Below are 13,193 nucleotides of genomic sequence, written 5' to 3'. Positions count from 1 at the left end.
CTGGTTTCCAACTCTGCTGTTGAGATCTCCTAATACAGTGTTTCTGGAGCTCTTCGTGGAACCTATCCTTCTCCTCCTTTCTTACATCGTCGTTCACTCCATAAACCACAATAAACGTCATCAGATCTATCTCAGGATCTAATCGTATGCTGACCATGAGAATCCTATCCATGTGGAATTTCCATTCTTGAATCTTGTTTCTGAACTTCTTGTGGACCAGTAGTGCTACTCCTGATTTGGCCCTTAGTCCGTTTCTAACTCCACTATCGTGGATCGTTCACAATTGTATCCACCCCTCGCCCTTTCCTTTTTGTCTCTGTCAGTGCCAGCACTACAAGTCTTGCTCTCTCAAATTCTGCCACTAGTCCATTCTCCTTTCCAGCTATTCCTTGTATATTCCATGTTCCAAATCTCATAATCCTTTTTCCTCACCATGCTGGCATCAGATTCATCAGTCTGGTATATCTGTCATTTTGACTTCATGGAAGTTATTTCGGGCATGTAAGATATGGGCCCACAGTGCCTATAGGGCAGTGAGGGGGCTGCCCTCTTTTGGCCTCTACCCCTGCCGTGCTGCAACTTCAGGACTGATGGTGTTCTCATTCCTTACTCCCTGAGACAAAGATTTTCTTCCTTCAGGGCCTACAAATGAAGGTCTGTCATTTAGTCTGGCCCCTCATCCTCGACCTTATGGGCAAGGGTGAACCAGCCAGGAGCCGAAGCTCCTGCTGGCATCGCTCTTGGGATCACTGAGGCATGCAAGCCTCCCCACCACGTCAAGGTACCAGACCATGGGGGAGGCGACATATATCTAAGGGTAAGGAATATTATGATAAACAATATGTACATACTCTTCAAGAAGTAGAACTAAACATGTAAAAACAATGTCTTCCCATACAAAGAGAAAATATTGAAGGTGCCTTGACAATGAAGGTACACAATTTCAGTACACTGTATACTTGAACAATCTGGGTAAAATTTTCAAACTACTGTTAAGTAGCATTCCACATTTAAGAAAAATGGATCTGCGATCCACTGCCAATACTGAGCACAGACAATATCGCAGAATTAAATATGTGATAACAAGAGTATTCACTGTGTTGAGTGGTGATTCTACCTACTAAAAATATCAGTAAGAAAGAATCAATAAATTAATCTTCAGCTACTTTGACTGACAATTAATAAAGCTTAAAAATATAGAAACTTAAAAACTTTGTCATGATTGAACTCGTAGATAGCAAATTATTTCAATAACTTAACTAAAAATAGTTATCTGATTAACTCAGATTCATCCTCTATGTCGAGGATGTCACAAAGTATACAATCTCAAAGCATTTAAGAGTAATATAATTTTACATACCCAGTTGCAAGATATGGACATTCTTGTTTGCTTGGGCAATTTGCTGAAGAGCCTAAAACAAGATATCATTAATTACAACCAATAACATCTACAAAGCTCAAATTAGATGCTGAAACTTAGTACTACCATTTTCGACTGCATTACAAGCATGAATGGACAAAAATGAGCTTGATCACAAATGAATGATTTATCAAATGCAGATCTTTTGACAAGAGTAGGCTGTGTCTGCCCTGTATGGGAAATACATGTTAGTGTGGTGGAAAATTGTGTTGTGTGCAATGTGCGAGTTACAGGAATGTTATGAACAAACACAACCACACAGGAATTTTACGAACAAACACAATCATACAGTCCCCAAGCCAAGGGAATTAACTACTTAAGATTTAAGTCTCCTAAACCTGGTACCCTGAGAAATGAAGGCCAAGATGCTGACCACTCAGTCATCGAGCAGAATAATAGCAGGGATAGAACAATAGTTTTCTGACAGCAATTTTGATGAGGAATAAGAATGAATGAGTAAAATCAAAAAATGTGTGCTAAAATCAGGCTATATACTTGTATAAAATTAGAAAAGTTCATCGATGAAAGCCCATCTTGATATGAACCGGAATATATTATAAAATAGCACAGTATGCATCATTAATAATGAGTACAGTAACCTCATTTGCAATATAATGCTATGAGTAGATATCTCTGTGACTTACTGGTCCTACGAGATGCGCAAATGTGAGAATTTTGCCATGAAAATGGGATTCTTAAACATGTTACTGCTCAAATTAAAAATCAAAACACCAAGAATAGCACTATTTGCAGCTCTAGTTAGCAGAAGGTACTCCATATTTACCAGAGTTTGCTGCTTTCATGCCCACCTTAAAATGGAATGTTTCAGTAGGCATGTATGTCCTTACATGTGCTCAAGAGTATTACACCACACTATGTCACACAATCCTCATCCTACTGAGCATGCGAGGAACACAATGGAAGGATGACTGACAAAATCCATGGCAGCCAGCTCTAGGCTCCCAATAAATGAAACTCAGTTTTTTTTTTTTTTACAGGAAGCCATCTAAATCTTTACTGAATGTGTTTACAGTATGGAAGCTCCAGGCTGCTATACCTTAGGGTGCTGCAATTTTCAGACCCATAGGAAACACAGACAGGGGGGGAACATAAGAACTGGCTTAAGTTCATTTTCAGAATAGCCAGTCCTAGGGATAACATGTCTGCCTCATACCTGGAGGACTTGCATTCCATTCCTCACTTATCCAATGATTTTAATTGTTGACCAAGAGCTAGAACAGGGTTTGCTCAACCATACGAGACCAAGTGACGAGTGTCAAAACCATTGTCAGTCACCAGTGATCTGTATTTAGGGCTGGCTGTCACCCAGGTGGCAGATTCCCTATGAATTCTTTACCTAGACATTTCTTAAATGATTTTTAAGAAGTTTGAAATGTACTGAACATCTCCCTTGGTAAATTATTCCAATCCCTAATACCTCTTCCTATAAAAGAATATTTGCCCCAACTTTGAGAAGTATTGGACTTGGTCGCCAAGCAATATGTTTCAGGATACTGTCAAGCTGACCACATGGCACTCCAATATTTGCAGGTCATCTGGCTGGGTAGAAGCCATTATGGTAGATAAAGACCATGGTGGGGATACTTAGGAAAAGTACTTGGGGAAATGGACTAGTTTACCAGAGGAAGTCGTTAACAATCTATTACTATTTAGAAGTCAGTTATGTGGTTAATTGGTAAGCACACTGGCCTTTGGTCCAAGGTGTCCCGGGTTCAATTACCGGCCAGGATGAGGATTTTAACCCTCATCTGGTTAATTCCTATGGGTGTGGCTAGGCATTAAGGAGTATGGGGAGGAGTTGAAGAGTTTGAGGGAGATAATTAGGATTCTCTGGGAAGACAGGAAGGAATTAGGAGTAAAAGAGGGATGGGAAGGAAAGGAGGGAATTGCAGACGAATGGTGATCTAATGTTTTAAGGAGAAGGAAATTGCAGGCTATGGCCGCTATTCAGGAGCAGAATTTAGGACAGGTTTCTGTGAGAAATCAGTGTGTCACTGCAGGTAGAATAACAGAGGGAAGACAAGGAACACGGAACTGTTCCTGAGGAGTGTGGAAGTAGGAGGAAAGGAAAAGGTAATAAAGGGAAATGTACAGTAGAGGATAGTAAAAGAAAGGTGGAACAGGGTTAGAGGAGGAAGCAAAGGGAAGAGGAAGTGGCTTCTGCAGCTGTCAGGAAAGATAGAAGAGACCAGGAGGGGAGGGGATCAAATGTGGTGGGTAGGGTTGAGGCTCTGGTCATGGGGTAATTACATTGTTAGACATGTGGGGAAGGTGTGTGGAAGAAGGGAACCAGGGTAGAGTATTATCCAGGAATTATATTAGGGCAGATGTTGAGGAAAGTAGAAAAGAAGGAGGGAAAGGAGAAGGTAGTAGTGTTTATTGTTAGTACCAAAAATGTAAGGCAAGCAGGTATAAGTAGCAACATAGTTGGGGATATGTGGGATCTGGTAAATGCAGCACAAGTGAAGTTTGAGGAAGCAGATATTGTTATCAGTGGAATACTGTGTAGGAGAGATACTGACTGGAAGGTGATTGGGGATTTAAATGAGACTATGGAGTGGGTATGTATGAAACTGGAAGTGAGATTTCTACATCATAATGGGTGGGTAGGAGATAGCGATCAGCACTCAGACAGCCTCCACTTAAACTGCAGTGGTACGTATAAGTTAGGAAATTTGTTTAGAAGGGTTATAGGGAAGTACATTCAGGGTAACGGGGTAGTCTAGCGAGCGGTGATAAGGGTACAGGGATATGGAAGTTAAGTAGGGATGACATAAAAATGTTAGTGTTGAACTGTAGAAGTATTGTAAAGAATGGAATAGAACTAAGTAATTTAATAGATATATACTTACAAGATAATGTGATAGGAGTTGAATCATGGCTGAGAAATGATATAATGGATGCAGAAATTTTCTCAAGGAGCTGGAGTGTGTATCGTAGAGAAAGGTTAGGAATGGTAGGAGGGGGAGTATTCATTCTGGTGAAAGAAGAATTTGCAAGCTACGAAAAAGTTAAAGATGACAGATATGAAATTCTAGGTGTAAGGCCTCTTTCTAAAGATAACAGGTAACTTGGTTGTCTTTAAGAGTGTACAGACTGTGAAAGGTAGTGCTGACACTGATTCAGAATTATTTGATAAGATAATCAGCTATGTGGGAAACGATCAGGAAAGGAAGGTAATAGGAGCGGGAGATCTCACTTCACCAAATGTCAATCTGGAAGGTAATGAGAATGACAAGAAGCATGACCAACTAATGGCAAATAAGTTAATATTTGAAGGACTGCTGATTCAGAAAGTGATGGAACCAACTAGAGGGAAGCATATTCTGGAAGTGGTGCTGGTAAAACCAGATGAGCTCTATAGAGAAACCGAAGTAACAGATGGTATCAGTGATCACAAAGCTGTTTTTGTAGTAGTTATAAATAAATGTGATAGAAAGCAAGGTCTTAAAAGTAGGACTATTAGGCAGTACCATATGGCTGATAAAACAGGCATGAGGGAGTTTTAAAAATGTAACTACGATCGGCAGAAAACGGTAAATAAAAATGTAAACAGACAGGAATATTGAAACAGGTTTGTACCTTTAACGGTGGTAAGGAATGGTAAAGACCCAATATATTATAAAAGAGATGTAAAGAGACTAACAAGGGGGTGCAGACTGGAAAGAAATAAGAGATAGAAATGGCTGTGGAAGTAAGGAGAAATTGAAGCAACTTACTAGGAAACTGAATCTAGCAAAGAAGTCAGCTAAGGATAACATGATGGCAAGCATAACTGGCAGTTATACAAATTTTAGTGAAAAATGGAAGGGTATGTATAGGTACTTTAAGGCAGAAACAGGTTCCAAGAAGGACATTCCAGGAATCATTAATGAATAAGGGGAGTGTGTATGTGAGGATCTTCAAAAGGCAGAAGTAATCAGTAAGCAGTATGTAAAGATTGTTGGTTATGAGGATAATGTCCAGATAGAGGAGGTGACTAATACTAAAGAAGTATTAAAGTTTACCCATGATAACAATGACATTTGCAACAAAATATAAGTTGAAAACTAGAAAAGCAAGCTGAAATTTTTTTTTTTTTTTCTAGTTGCTTTATGTCGCACCAACACAGATAGGTCTTATGGTAACGATGGGACAGGAAAAGCCTGGGAATGGGAAGGAAGCGGCCATGGCCTTAATTAAGGTACAGCCCCAGCATTTGCCTAGCTGAAATTGGTAAGATTTCTGGGGATATACTAAAAACAATATCTGAAGTACTTATATGATTATTGTTTGCAAGAAGGAGCTATATAAAATGAATGGATAGTTGTTACAGTAGCCCCTGTGTATAAAGGACAGGGTGAAAGACATAAAGCTGAAAATTACAGGCCAGTCAGTTTGACATGCATCGCATGTAAGCTTTGGGAAAGCATTTTTCTGATAAAATCAGACATGTTTGCAAAATTAATAACTGGTTCAATAGAATGCAGTTCAGGTTTAGGAAGCTCACCTTGTAGGATTCCAGCAAGATATAGCAGATATCTTGGATTCAGGAGGTCAAATGGACTGTATCGCGATTGACCTGTCTAAGACATTTGATAGAGTGGATCATGGGAGACTACTGGCAAAAATGAGTGCAATTGGATTAGACAAGAGAGTGACAATGGCTGGATATATTTCTAGAAAATTGAACTCACGAGTATTAGAGAATGAAAAGCTTTATCTGACCCTGTAATAATTAAGAGGGGAATTCCTCAAGGCAGTATTATTGGACCTTTATGTTTTCTTATATATACAAATGATATGAGTAAAGAACCACCTGTTGCCATTTCTTGATGGATGCAGTATTTTTGTATCTGTCTCTTGGCACAGGCCAGAGTAAAGTGTAGCTTCCACCGAAGTCCCAGTCTCATACATATCTGCGACAATATGGAAGCTTCTGGGGTATGGGTGGTTTAGAGTAATGGCATTTGGAGCACAACTAGTGTCTGGGTGTTATGAAATGTGTTACTCATAGGATCAGTCGTGCTGCAATGGCACCTTCTGGTCCAGTCAGGAAAGGAATGGCAAACTACCTCACTCCTCATCTTGCCTAGTACGCCTCGTTTGGGCTCTGCCATTGATTTTTGCAGTTTTCCTATAACTGCATAGACTTTGGTGGTGCTATTTCAGGATCCAACCAGCCTCTGGGCTGATAACCTAACAGACAGACAGACATGAGTAAAGAAGTGGAATCAGAGATAAGGCTTTATGCGGATAATGTTATTTTGTGTAGAGTAATAAATAAGATACAAGATTGTGAGAAACTGCAAAAAGACCTCAATAATGTTGTGAGATGGACAGTAGGCAATGGTACAATGATAAATGGGGTTAAAAGTCAGGTTGTAAGTTTCACAAATAGGAAAAGTCCTCTCAGTTTTAATTACTGCATTGATGGGGTGAAACTTCCTTTTGAGGAACATAAGTACCTAGGTGCTAATACAAAGAAAGATCTTCACTGGAGTAATCACATAAATGGGATTGGAAATAAAGGGTACAGATCTCTGCACATGGTTATGAGGGTGTTTAGAGGTTGTAGTAAGGATGTAAAGGAGAGGGCATACAAGTGTCTGGTAGGACCCCAAATAGAGTATGGTTCCAATGTATGGGTCCCTCACGAGGATTACTTGAATCAAGAAGTGGAAAAATCCAAAGGAAAGCAGCTTGATTTGTTCTGGGTGATTTCCAACAAAAGAGTACATACATACATTATCATTATAGACCATTATACTTTTTCACTGTTCAGTCAGCAAGCCTCTGTGAATTTACAATCCTCTATTTGCAACTAGTGCTGTGGCCTCATTCAGTTCTATACCTCTCATCTTTAAATCATTAGAAACTGAATCTAACCATCATCTTCTTGGTCACCTTCTATTTCTCTTACCCTCCATAACACAGTCCACTATTCTTCTGGGTAACCAATCCTCCTCCATTCACCAAGTACCCTCCTGCCATTGTTCCCACCTGTTTGTACTAGCAATCATTCTTCCTACTTTCATGTCTGTTACTTCTAACTTATGAATAAGATATCCTGAGTCCACCCAGGTTTCGCTCCCGTAAAGCATAGTTGGTCTGAAAACAGACCGATGTAAAGATAGTTTCGTCCGGGAGCTGATTTCCTTCTTACAGAAAACTGTTGAACGTTTCATAATAGGTTGTACTGTTCAATAAATGCGTTCACGATGTATAATATATTTTTTTTTTTTGTTCTACCTAAATTTTATTGCTAAACTGTTGTTTTATTTTTAATTAATATTTTTGGGTTTTGACTGCCAAATGTTTACTTATGGTTATAAATGAACTGAGTAAGGCTTTTTTGGATAGGCAATCATGTCAGTAAAATAATAATGAAAATTTCAAGTTTCTACCTACAATAACAGCTGAACTGTGAGTGATCAAACAAAAGGTTGCAAAAAACGGTAACTGGCCTTGGCGCTCAGTGGTAGGAATACCGTAATAGCATGCGGCGCTCAAAGGGTTAATGTGCAGACAGGTTTCCCTGCTGCTTGACCTAGCCTTTCCAGGTTATTACCAAAATCTTTCAATGACTTCTTTTTGGATTCAACAACTATTTGTTTCGCCTTGTTTCTTTCATCTACATACCATATCTTCCCCAAATTTACCAATCACCTTTTCGTATCCTTCAGTTCTATTCCCAACTCTCACATTGAAATCGCCCAATAGCACTATTCTATCCTTGCTGTTGACCCTGACCACGATGTCACTCAATGCTTCATAAAACTTGTCAACTTCATCCTCATCTGCACCCTCAATTGGTGAATACACTGAGACAATTTTCGTCTTAATTCCTCCAACTGCCAAATCTACCCACATCATTCGCTCATTTACTTGCCTAACAGAAACTATTGTTGTGTGCAATAGTATTCCTGATGAACATCCCTACCCCATACTCTGCCCTTCCCTTTTTAACACTCGTCAAGTACACTTTATAATCTGTTCTTCGTTATCTGCCCTTACCCGAATATCACTTATGCCTAGCATATCCAGATGCATCCTCTTTGCTGACTCATCCAGTTCTACTTTCTTTCTTCCATAAGCCCCATTAATATTGCTAGCTCCCCATCAAATTCCATTTTGTTCGCCAAGTTGTTTCCAAGGATTCCTTCACCTGTCAAATGGGAGTAGGACTCCGTTACAATGAGGATCTTTCCTCTAATGGGTTAGGGACCATCGATGGATTGTATAGTCCTAGCCGCCAGAGCACAAGGTGGGCCATTACTCAGGATATGTCCGAAATGCCCACTCCCATTCCATAGCAACTGGTATTCTGACTCTCAGGACCACTTACTAGGCCACTCAGCCGTTGCCCATTGTTGACAAACTAGGACGTGACTACAGTAACCCACACCATGAACCATGAACAAAAGAGTAGTGTTACAAAAATGTTGCAAAGTTTGGGCTGGAAAGTCTTGGGAGAAAGGAGACAAGCTGCTTGACTAAGTGCTATGTTCCGAGCTGTCCGGCTCCATGGCTAAATGGTTAGCGTGCTGACCTTTGGTCACAGGGGTCCCGGGTTCGATTCCCGGCAGGGTCAGGAATTTTAACCACAATTGGTTAATTTCGCTGGCACGGGGGCTGGGTGTATGTGTCGTCTTCATCATCATTTCATCCTCATCACGACGCGCAGGTCGCCTACGGACTTCAAATCAAACAGACCTGCATCTGGCAAGCCGAACTTATCCTCGGACACTCCCGGCACTAAAAGCCATACGCCATTTCATTCCCATTTCAGTGGAGAGATGGCATGTAATGACATCATTAGACGAATAAGTTTGAGTGGTGTCTTTAAAAGTAGGAAAGATCACAATATTAAGACAAAGCTGAAATTCAAGAGGACAAATTGGGGCAAATATTTGTTTATAGGAAGGGGAGTTAGGGATTGGAATAAATTACCAAGGGAAATGTTCAATAAATTTCCAATTTCTTTGCAATCATTTAAGAAAAGCCTAGGAAAAGAACAGATAGGGAATCTGCCACCTGGGCAACTGCCCTAAATGCATATCAGTATTGATTGATTGATTGATTGATTGATTGATTGATTGATTGATTGATTGATTGATTGATTGATTGATTGATTGATTGATTGATTTTCTGTTAACACAAATAGTTCTAATGTTATTGATGTTCCATTATTTCTACATAGTATTTACATGTCTTCTATAGGAAACCTATAACACACCCAACAAGAAATGTCACCAGCCACCACTGAATAAATAATGTTTTAGTTTTTAAGTACCAAGAGTCATTTTGCGGTTTTCAGAGAGAACGAGCTGCAGGAAAGTTTTACCACAGAAGTTCTTTTACATACTGGTAAATCTATCAACTCAAGGCTGGCATATTTGAGCATCTTCAAAGACCACCAGGCTCAACCAGGATTGAACCTGTCAACTTCATTTAAGCAGCTCAGATTTTTGCACAAATATCAGGCAGATAAAATATATTACTTAATTTATGAAACTCACACAGCACGCAGCAGAAAAGCAAATATGAAACAAATGTAAAGATATGAACAGAACGTTAGAAAATGAAGTAAATTTCATCAAGGGGATCATGCGAAAATGTCAGTTATAGTGTCAGGGTTCACGTTAACATGTCGGTTTATAGCAAGATGTGCCAGTCCATTCAGTCTCTCTTCTTTCAATGCCAAGCACAAGTTCGTTTTCAGTCAACTTGGACAGCTGAAACTTCACTCACAATTCCAGACTGTTAGAGGAAGGACAACAAATATTTGAAGCAGTGTTTGAATGTTTGGGAAAAACTCCCTGAGCACTTCTCTAATGCTTCAGCTGTGAAGCTTTGGCCTGTCACTCAGATTTTTTCTTCAATTGCTTGTATGCATCTTTCACAACACTGTCTAAATTTGAGAGGTCACTACTATACATGCAAACAGTTGACTGTATAACAGAGAAGTTTTTGTATCCCATGCTAGGTTTCCAACAGTTTGTTAGGAGCTCAAACTTTAAGCCATTGGGGATATTATTTTTCTTTCCAACATAGTTGCCACTGCACACACACACATGGAGTGTTTTAGCCCAGATCCAATAACTTTTGTAAATTACCAAACATTTCATGTGATTGTGTAGTCATTAAGTTTTGTTTCAAAAGGTCCACATGTTTTCAGATGATTGTGGCAAGACTTATTGATAAGTCTATGCTGAGTTATACAAACATACGACAGTATTTTTTAACCCAAATCCAAGAACATTAAAGTGCCATGTGTTTCATATCAATGTATAAATTTTCATGTCAATGTGTATATTTTCAACTAGTGCATTTGTTTCCAATAGATTGAAACAAGACCAACACATCTATTCTGCGTTCCACAAACACACGACAGTTTTTTTAAACCAGAACCAAGAACTTTTTAAGTGCCAAGTAGTTTATGTCTTTGTGTGCATTCCATTTCAATATGTATATATTTCATCCAGTTTAATTAGATAGACACAAGACCATCAAGTCCAAGAACATTCTTAAAGCACCATGTGTTTCATATCATTATGTGTGCTCCATGTCGATTTGTATATATTTTCAACCAGTGCATAAGTTTCCAGTGTTCCGTGTTCCACAAACACGCGACAGCTTAAACCAGAACTAAGAACTTTTTTAAGTTCCAAGTATTGCATACCATGTGTACGTTACAATTCAAGGTGTATGTTTTGCAACCCATTGATGTGTTTTTAGGCAATCGCCATTATGCGTATAATTTTTTATTATGATGTCTTATGTCAACCATAATCTATTAGTTTCATAGTCCGTATTGATAGTTCAAGCACACAAGTATGAAGGATGAGTTCTCCATCTAATCAATACTTTATTTTACATAGTGTCAATATTACTTACATAATTTTTTTTTTTGCTAGTTGCTTTACGTCGCTCCGACACAGATAGGTCTTATGGCGACGATGGGAGAGGAAAGGCCTAGGAATGGGAAGGAAGCGGCCGTGGCCTTAATTAAGGTACAGCCCCAGCATTTGCCTGGTGTGAAAATGGGAAACCACGGAAAACCATTTTCAGGGCTGCCGAAAGTGGGGTTCGAACCTACTATCTCCCGGATGCGAGCTCACAGCTGCGCGCTCCTAACCACACGGCCAACTCGCCCGGTTACTTACATAAAAAGGCAGTACTGCTTTTGACCTGTAAATAGGTCATCTTCAGCTGTTAATGAACCTGCTTAATAGCGACTGTATGGAATAAATACTACTAAAATTAAACAAGAATGCCATTAAAATAAACATGAATGCCACTATTCTAAAAAATACTTAACGTTAAGATATACACATATGGTACAGTTTTGGGAGTTAAAGGTTTTTTATTTTTACCCTGGCCCCTTAATTTCTACATATTTCAAAAATTATATTTGCTAAGGTTGAAATTGGATACAATTCTTAGAGTTTATCACGAATCACTGACATTCTAGTGTCAAGTTTGAATATCTACGTTAAATGCCAACACCATGTCTAACGGTTTTACGAGATGTTTCAAAGTTGGGCCGCAAATATGCAGGGATGTCGTGTTCATTAGAATAAGAGGTTCAGTAACCTATTTACAGATACACAGCTTATTCTCAGTCTATATCAATGCTGAAAAACATGTTAGTGAATGCCACTATTCTAAAAAATACTTAACGTTAAGATATATACATATGGTACAGTTTTGGAGTTAAAGGGCTTTTATCCTGGCCCCATGATTTCTACATATTTCAAAAATTATATTTGTTGAGGTTGAAATTGGATACAATCCTTAGAGTTTATGAAGAATCACTGACATTCTGGTGTCAGGCTCGGATATCTAATGTTAAATGCTAACACTATGTCCAACGGTTTTATGAGATGATTCAAAGTGCATTGTTGGGCCGCAAATATGCGGAGACATCGTGTTCATTAGAATAAGAGGTTTAGTAACCTGTTTACAGATACATAGCTCAATCTCATAATACTGACACTATGTAAAATAAAGTATTGATTAGGTGGAGAACTCATCCTTCATACTTGTGTTATATCAACCAATCGAGTTGTATGTAGGCAACCCTAATGATGATTGTTATCAGATTCCCCTTGATTTGATATTCTACAAGAACTGATGATGACTCCAAGAGAGTCGAAACCGGTCTTTGCCCAATAAATTTAATATATTTTACAATGTGTTGAATGGTGGAACATTCCTCAAACTCTATTATAATAGTTGCCAATGTCAAGGTGATGAAATTTGCATGAATGCTCCTGTACTTGGTTTGTAGTTCTTCACCTGGGGCACAACTGTTTCTGTGCCTCTGTACTAGTACTTGAAGTTGCTAATTGTATATTAGTCTCTATAAGTGGAACTTTAAATATGTTTGTTGCAAAAGAGCCTGTTGCTTTCTACACACTTTTTTCCCAAATATATCACAATAATACAATAACGATAAGCAGTACAATATTTCTAACTAAACTACTCATTTGTTGCAAAAGAGCCTGTTGCTTTCTACACACTTTATCCTAAATTTATCACAATAATACAATAACAATAAACAGTATAATATTTGTAACTACTCATTCACAATTAGTCATATTACTCACTGCTTTCTAAATTCATAAAATTTCACTGGGCATACTTTCTATTTCTCTAAGTTAAGGATTTTAGTGCTAGAAAAATTCAGTTCCATGTAGTATAAACTCAAACATTTTGCAGGGGAGGGGGCTGGCTATATGCATTATCTAATAACTTTTTTTTTTTT

At 38.7% G+C, this 13,193-nt stretch overlaps 1 protein-coding gene across 1 annotated transcript in view; it reads right to left on the bottom strand.

The window, feature by feature from the left end:
• Positions 1-13,193, bottom strand: part of sni (SDR family oxidoreductase sniffer) — a 133,755-nt gene that overhangs the window by 84,733 nt on the left and 35,829 nt on the right. The window contains exon 2 of the mRNA XM_067141531.2: positions 1,361-1,412. Coding sequence (XP_066997632.2) covers positions 1,361-1,412 — 52 coding nt within the window. The remainder of the gene's footprint in view (positions 1-1,360; positions 1,413-13,193) is intronic.

The sequence above is a fragment of the Anabrus simplex genome, chromosome 2 (genome assembly GCF_040414725.1).
Source record: "Anabrus simplex isolate iqAnaSimp1 chromosome 2, ASM4041472v1, whole genome shotgun sequence".
NCBI lineage: Eukaryota > Metazoa > Arthropoda > Insecta > Orthoptera > Tettigoniidae > Anabrus > Anabrus simplex.
The sequence above is the reverse complement of the archived record's forward strand: the minus strand, read 5'-3'. Positions and strand labels throughout refer to the sequence as shown.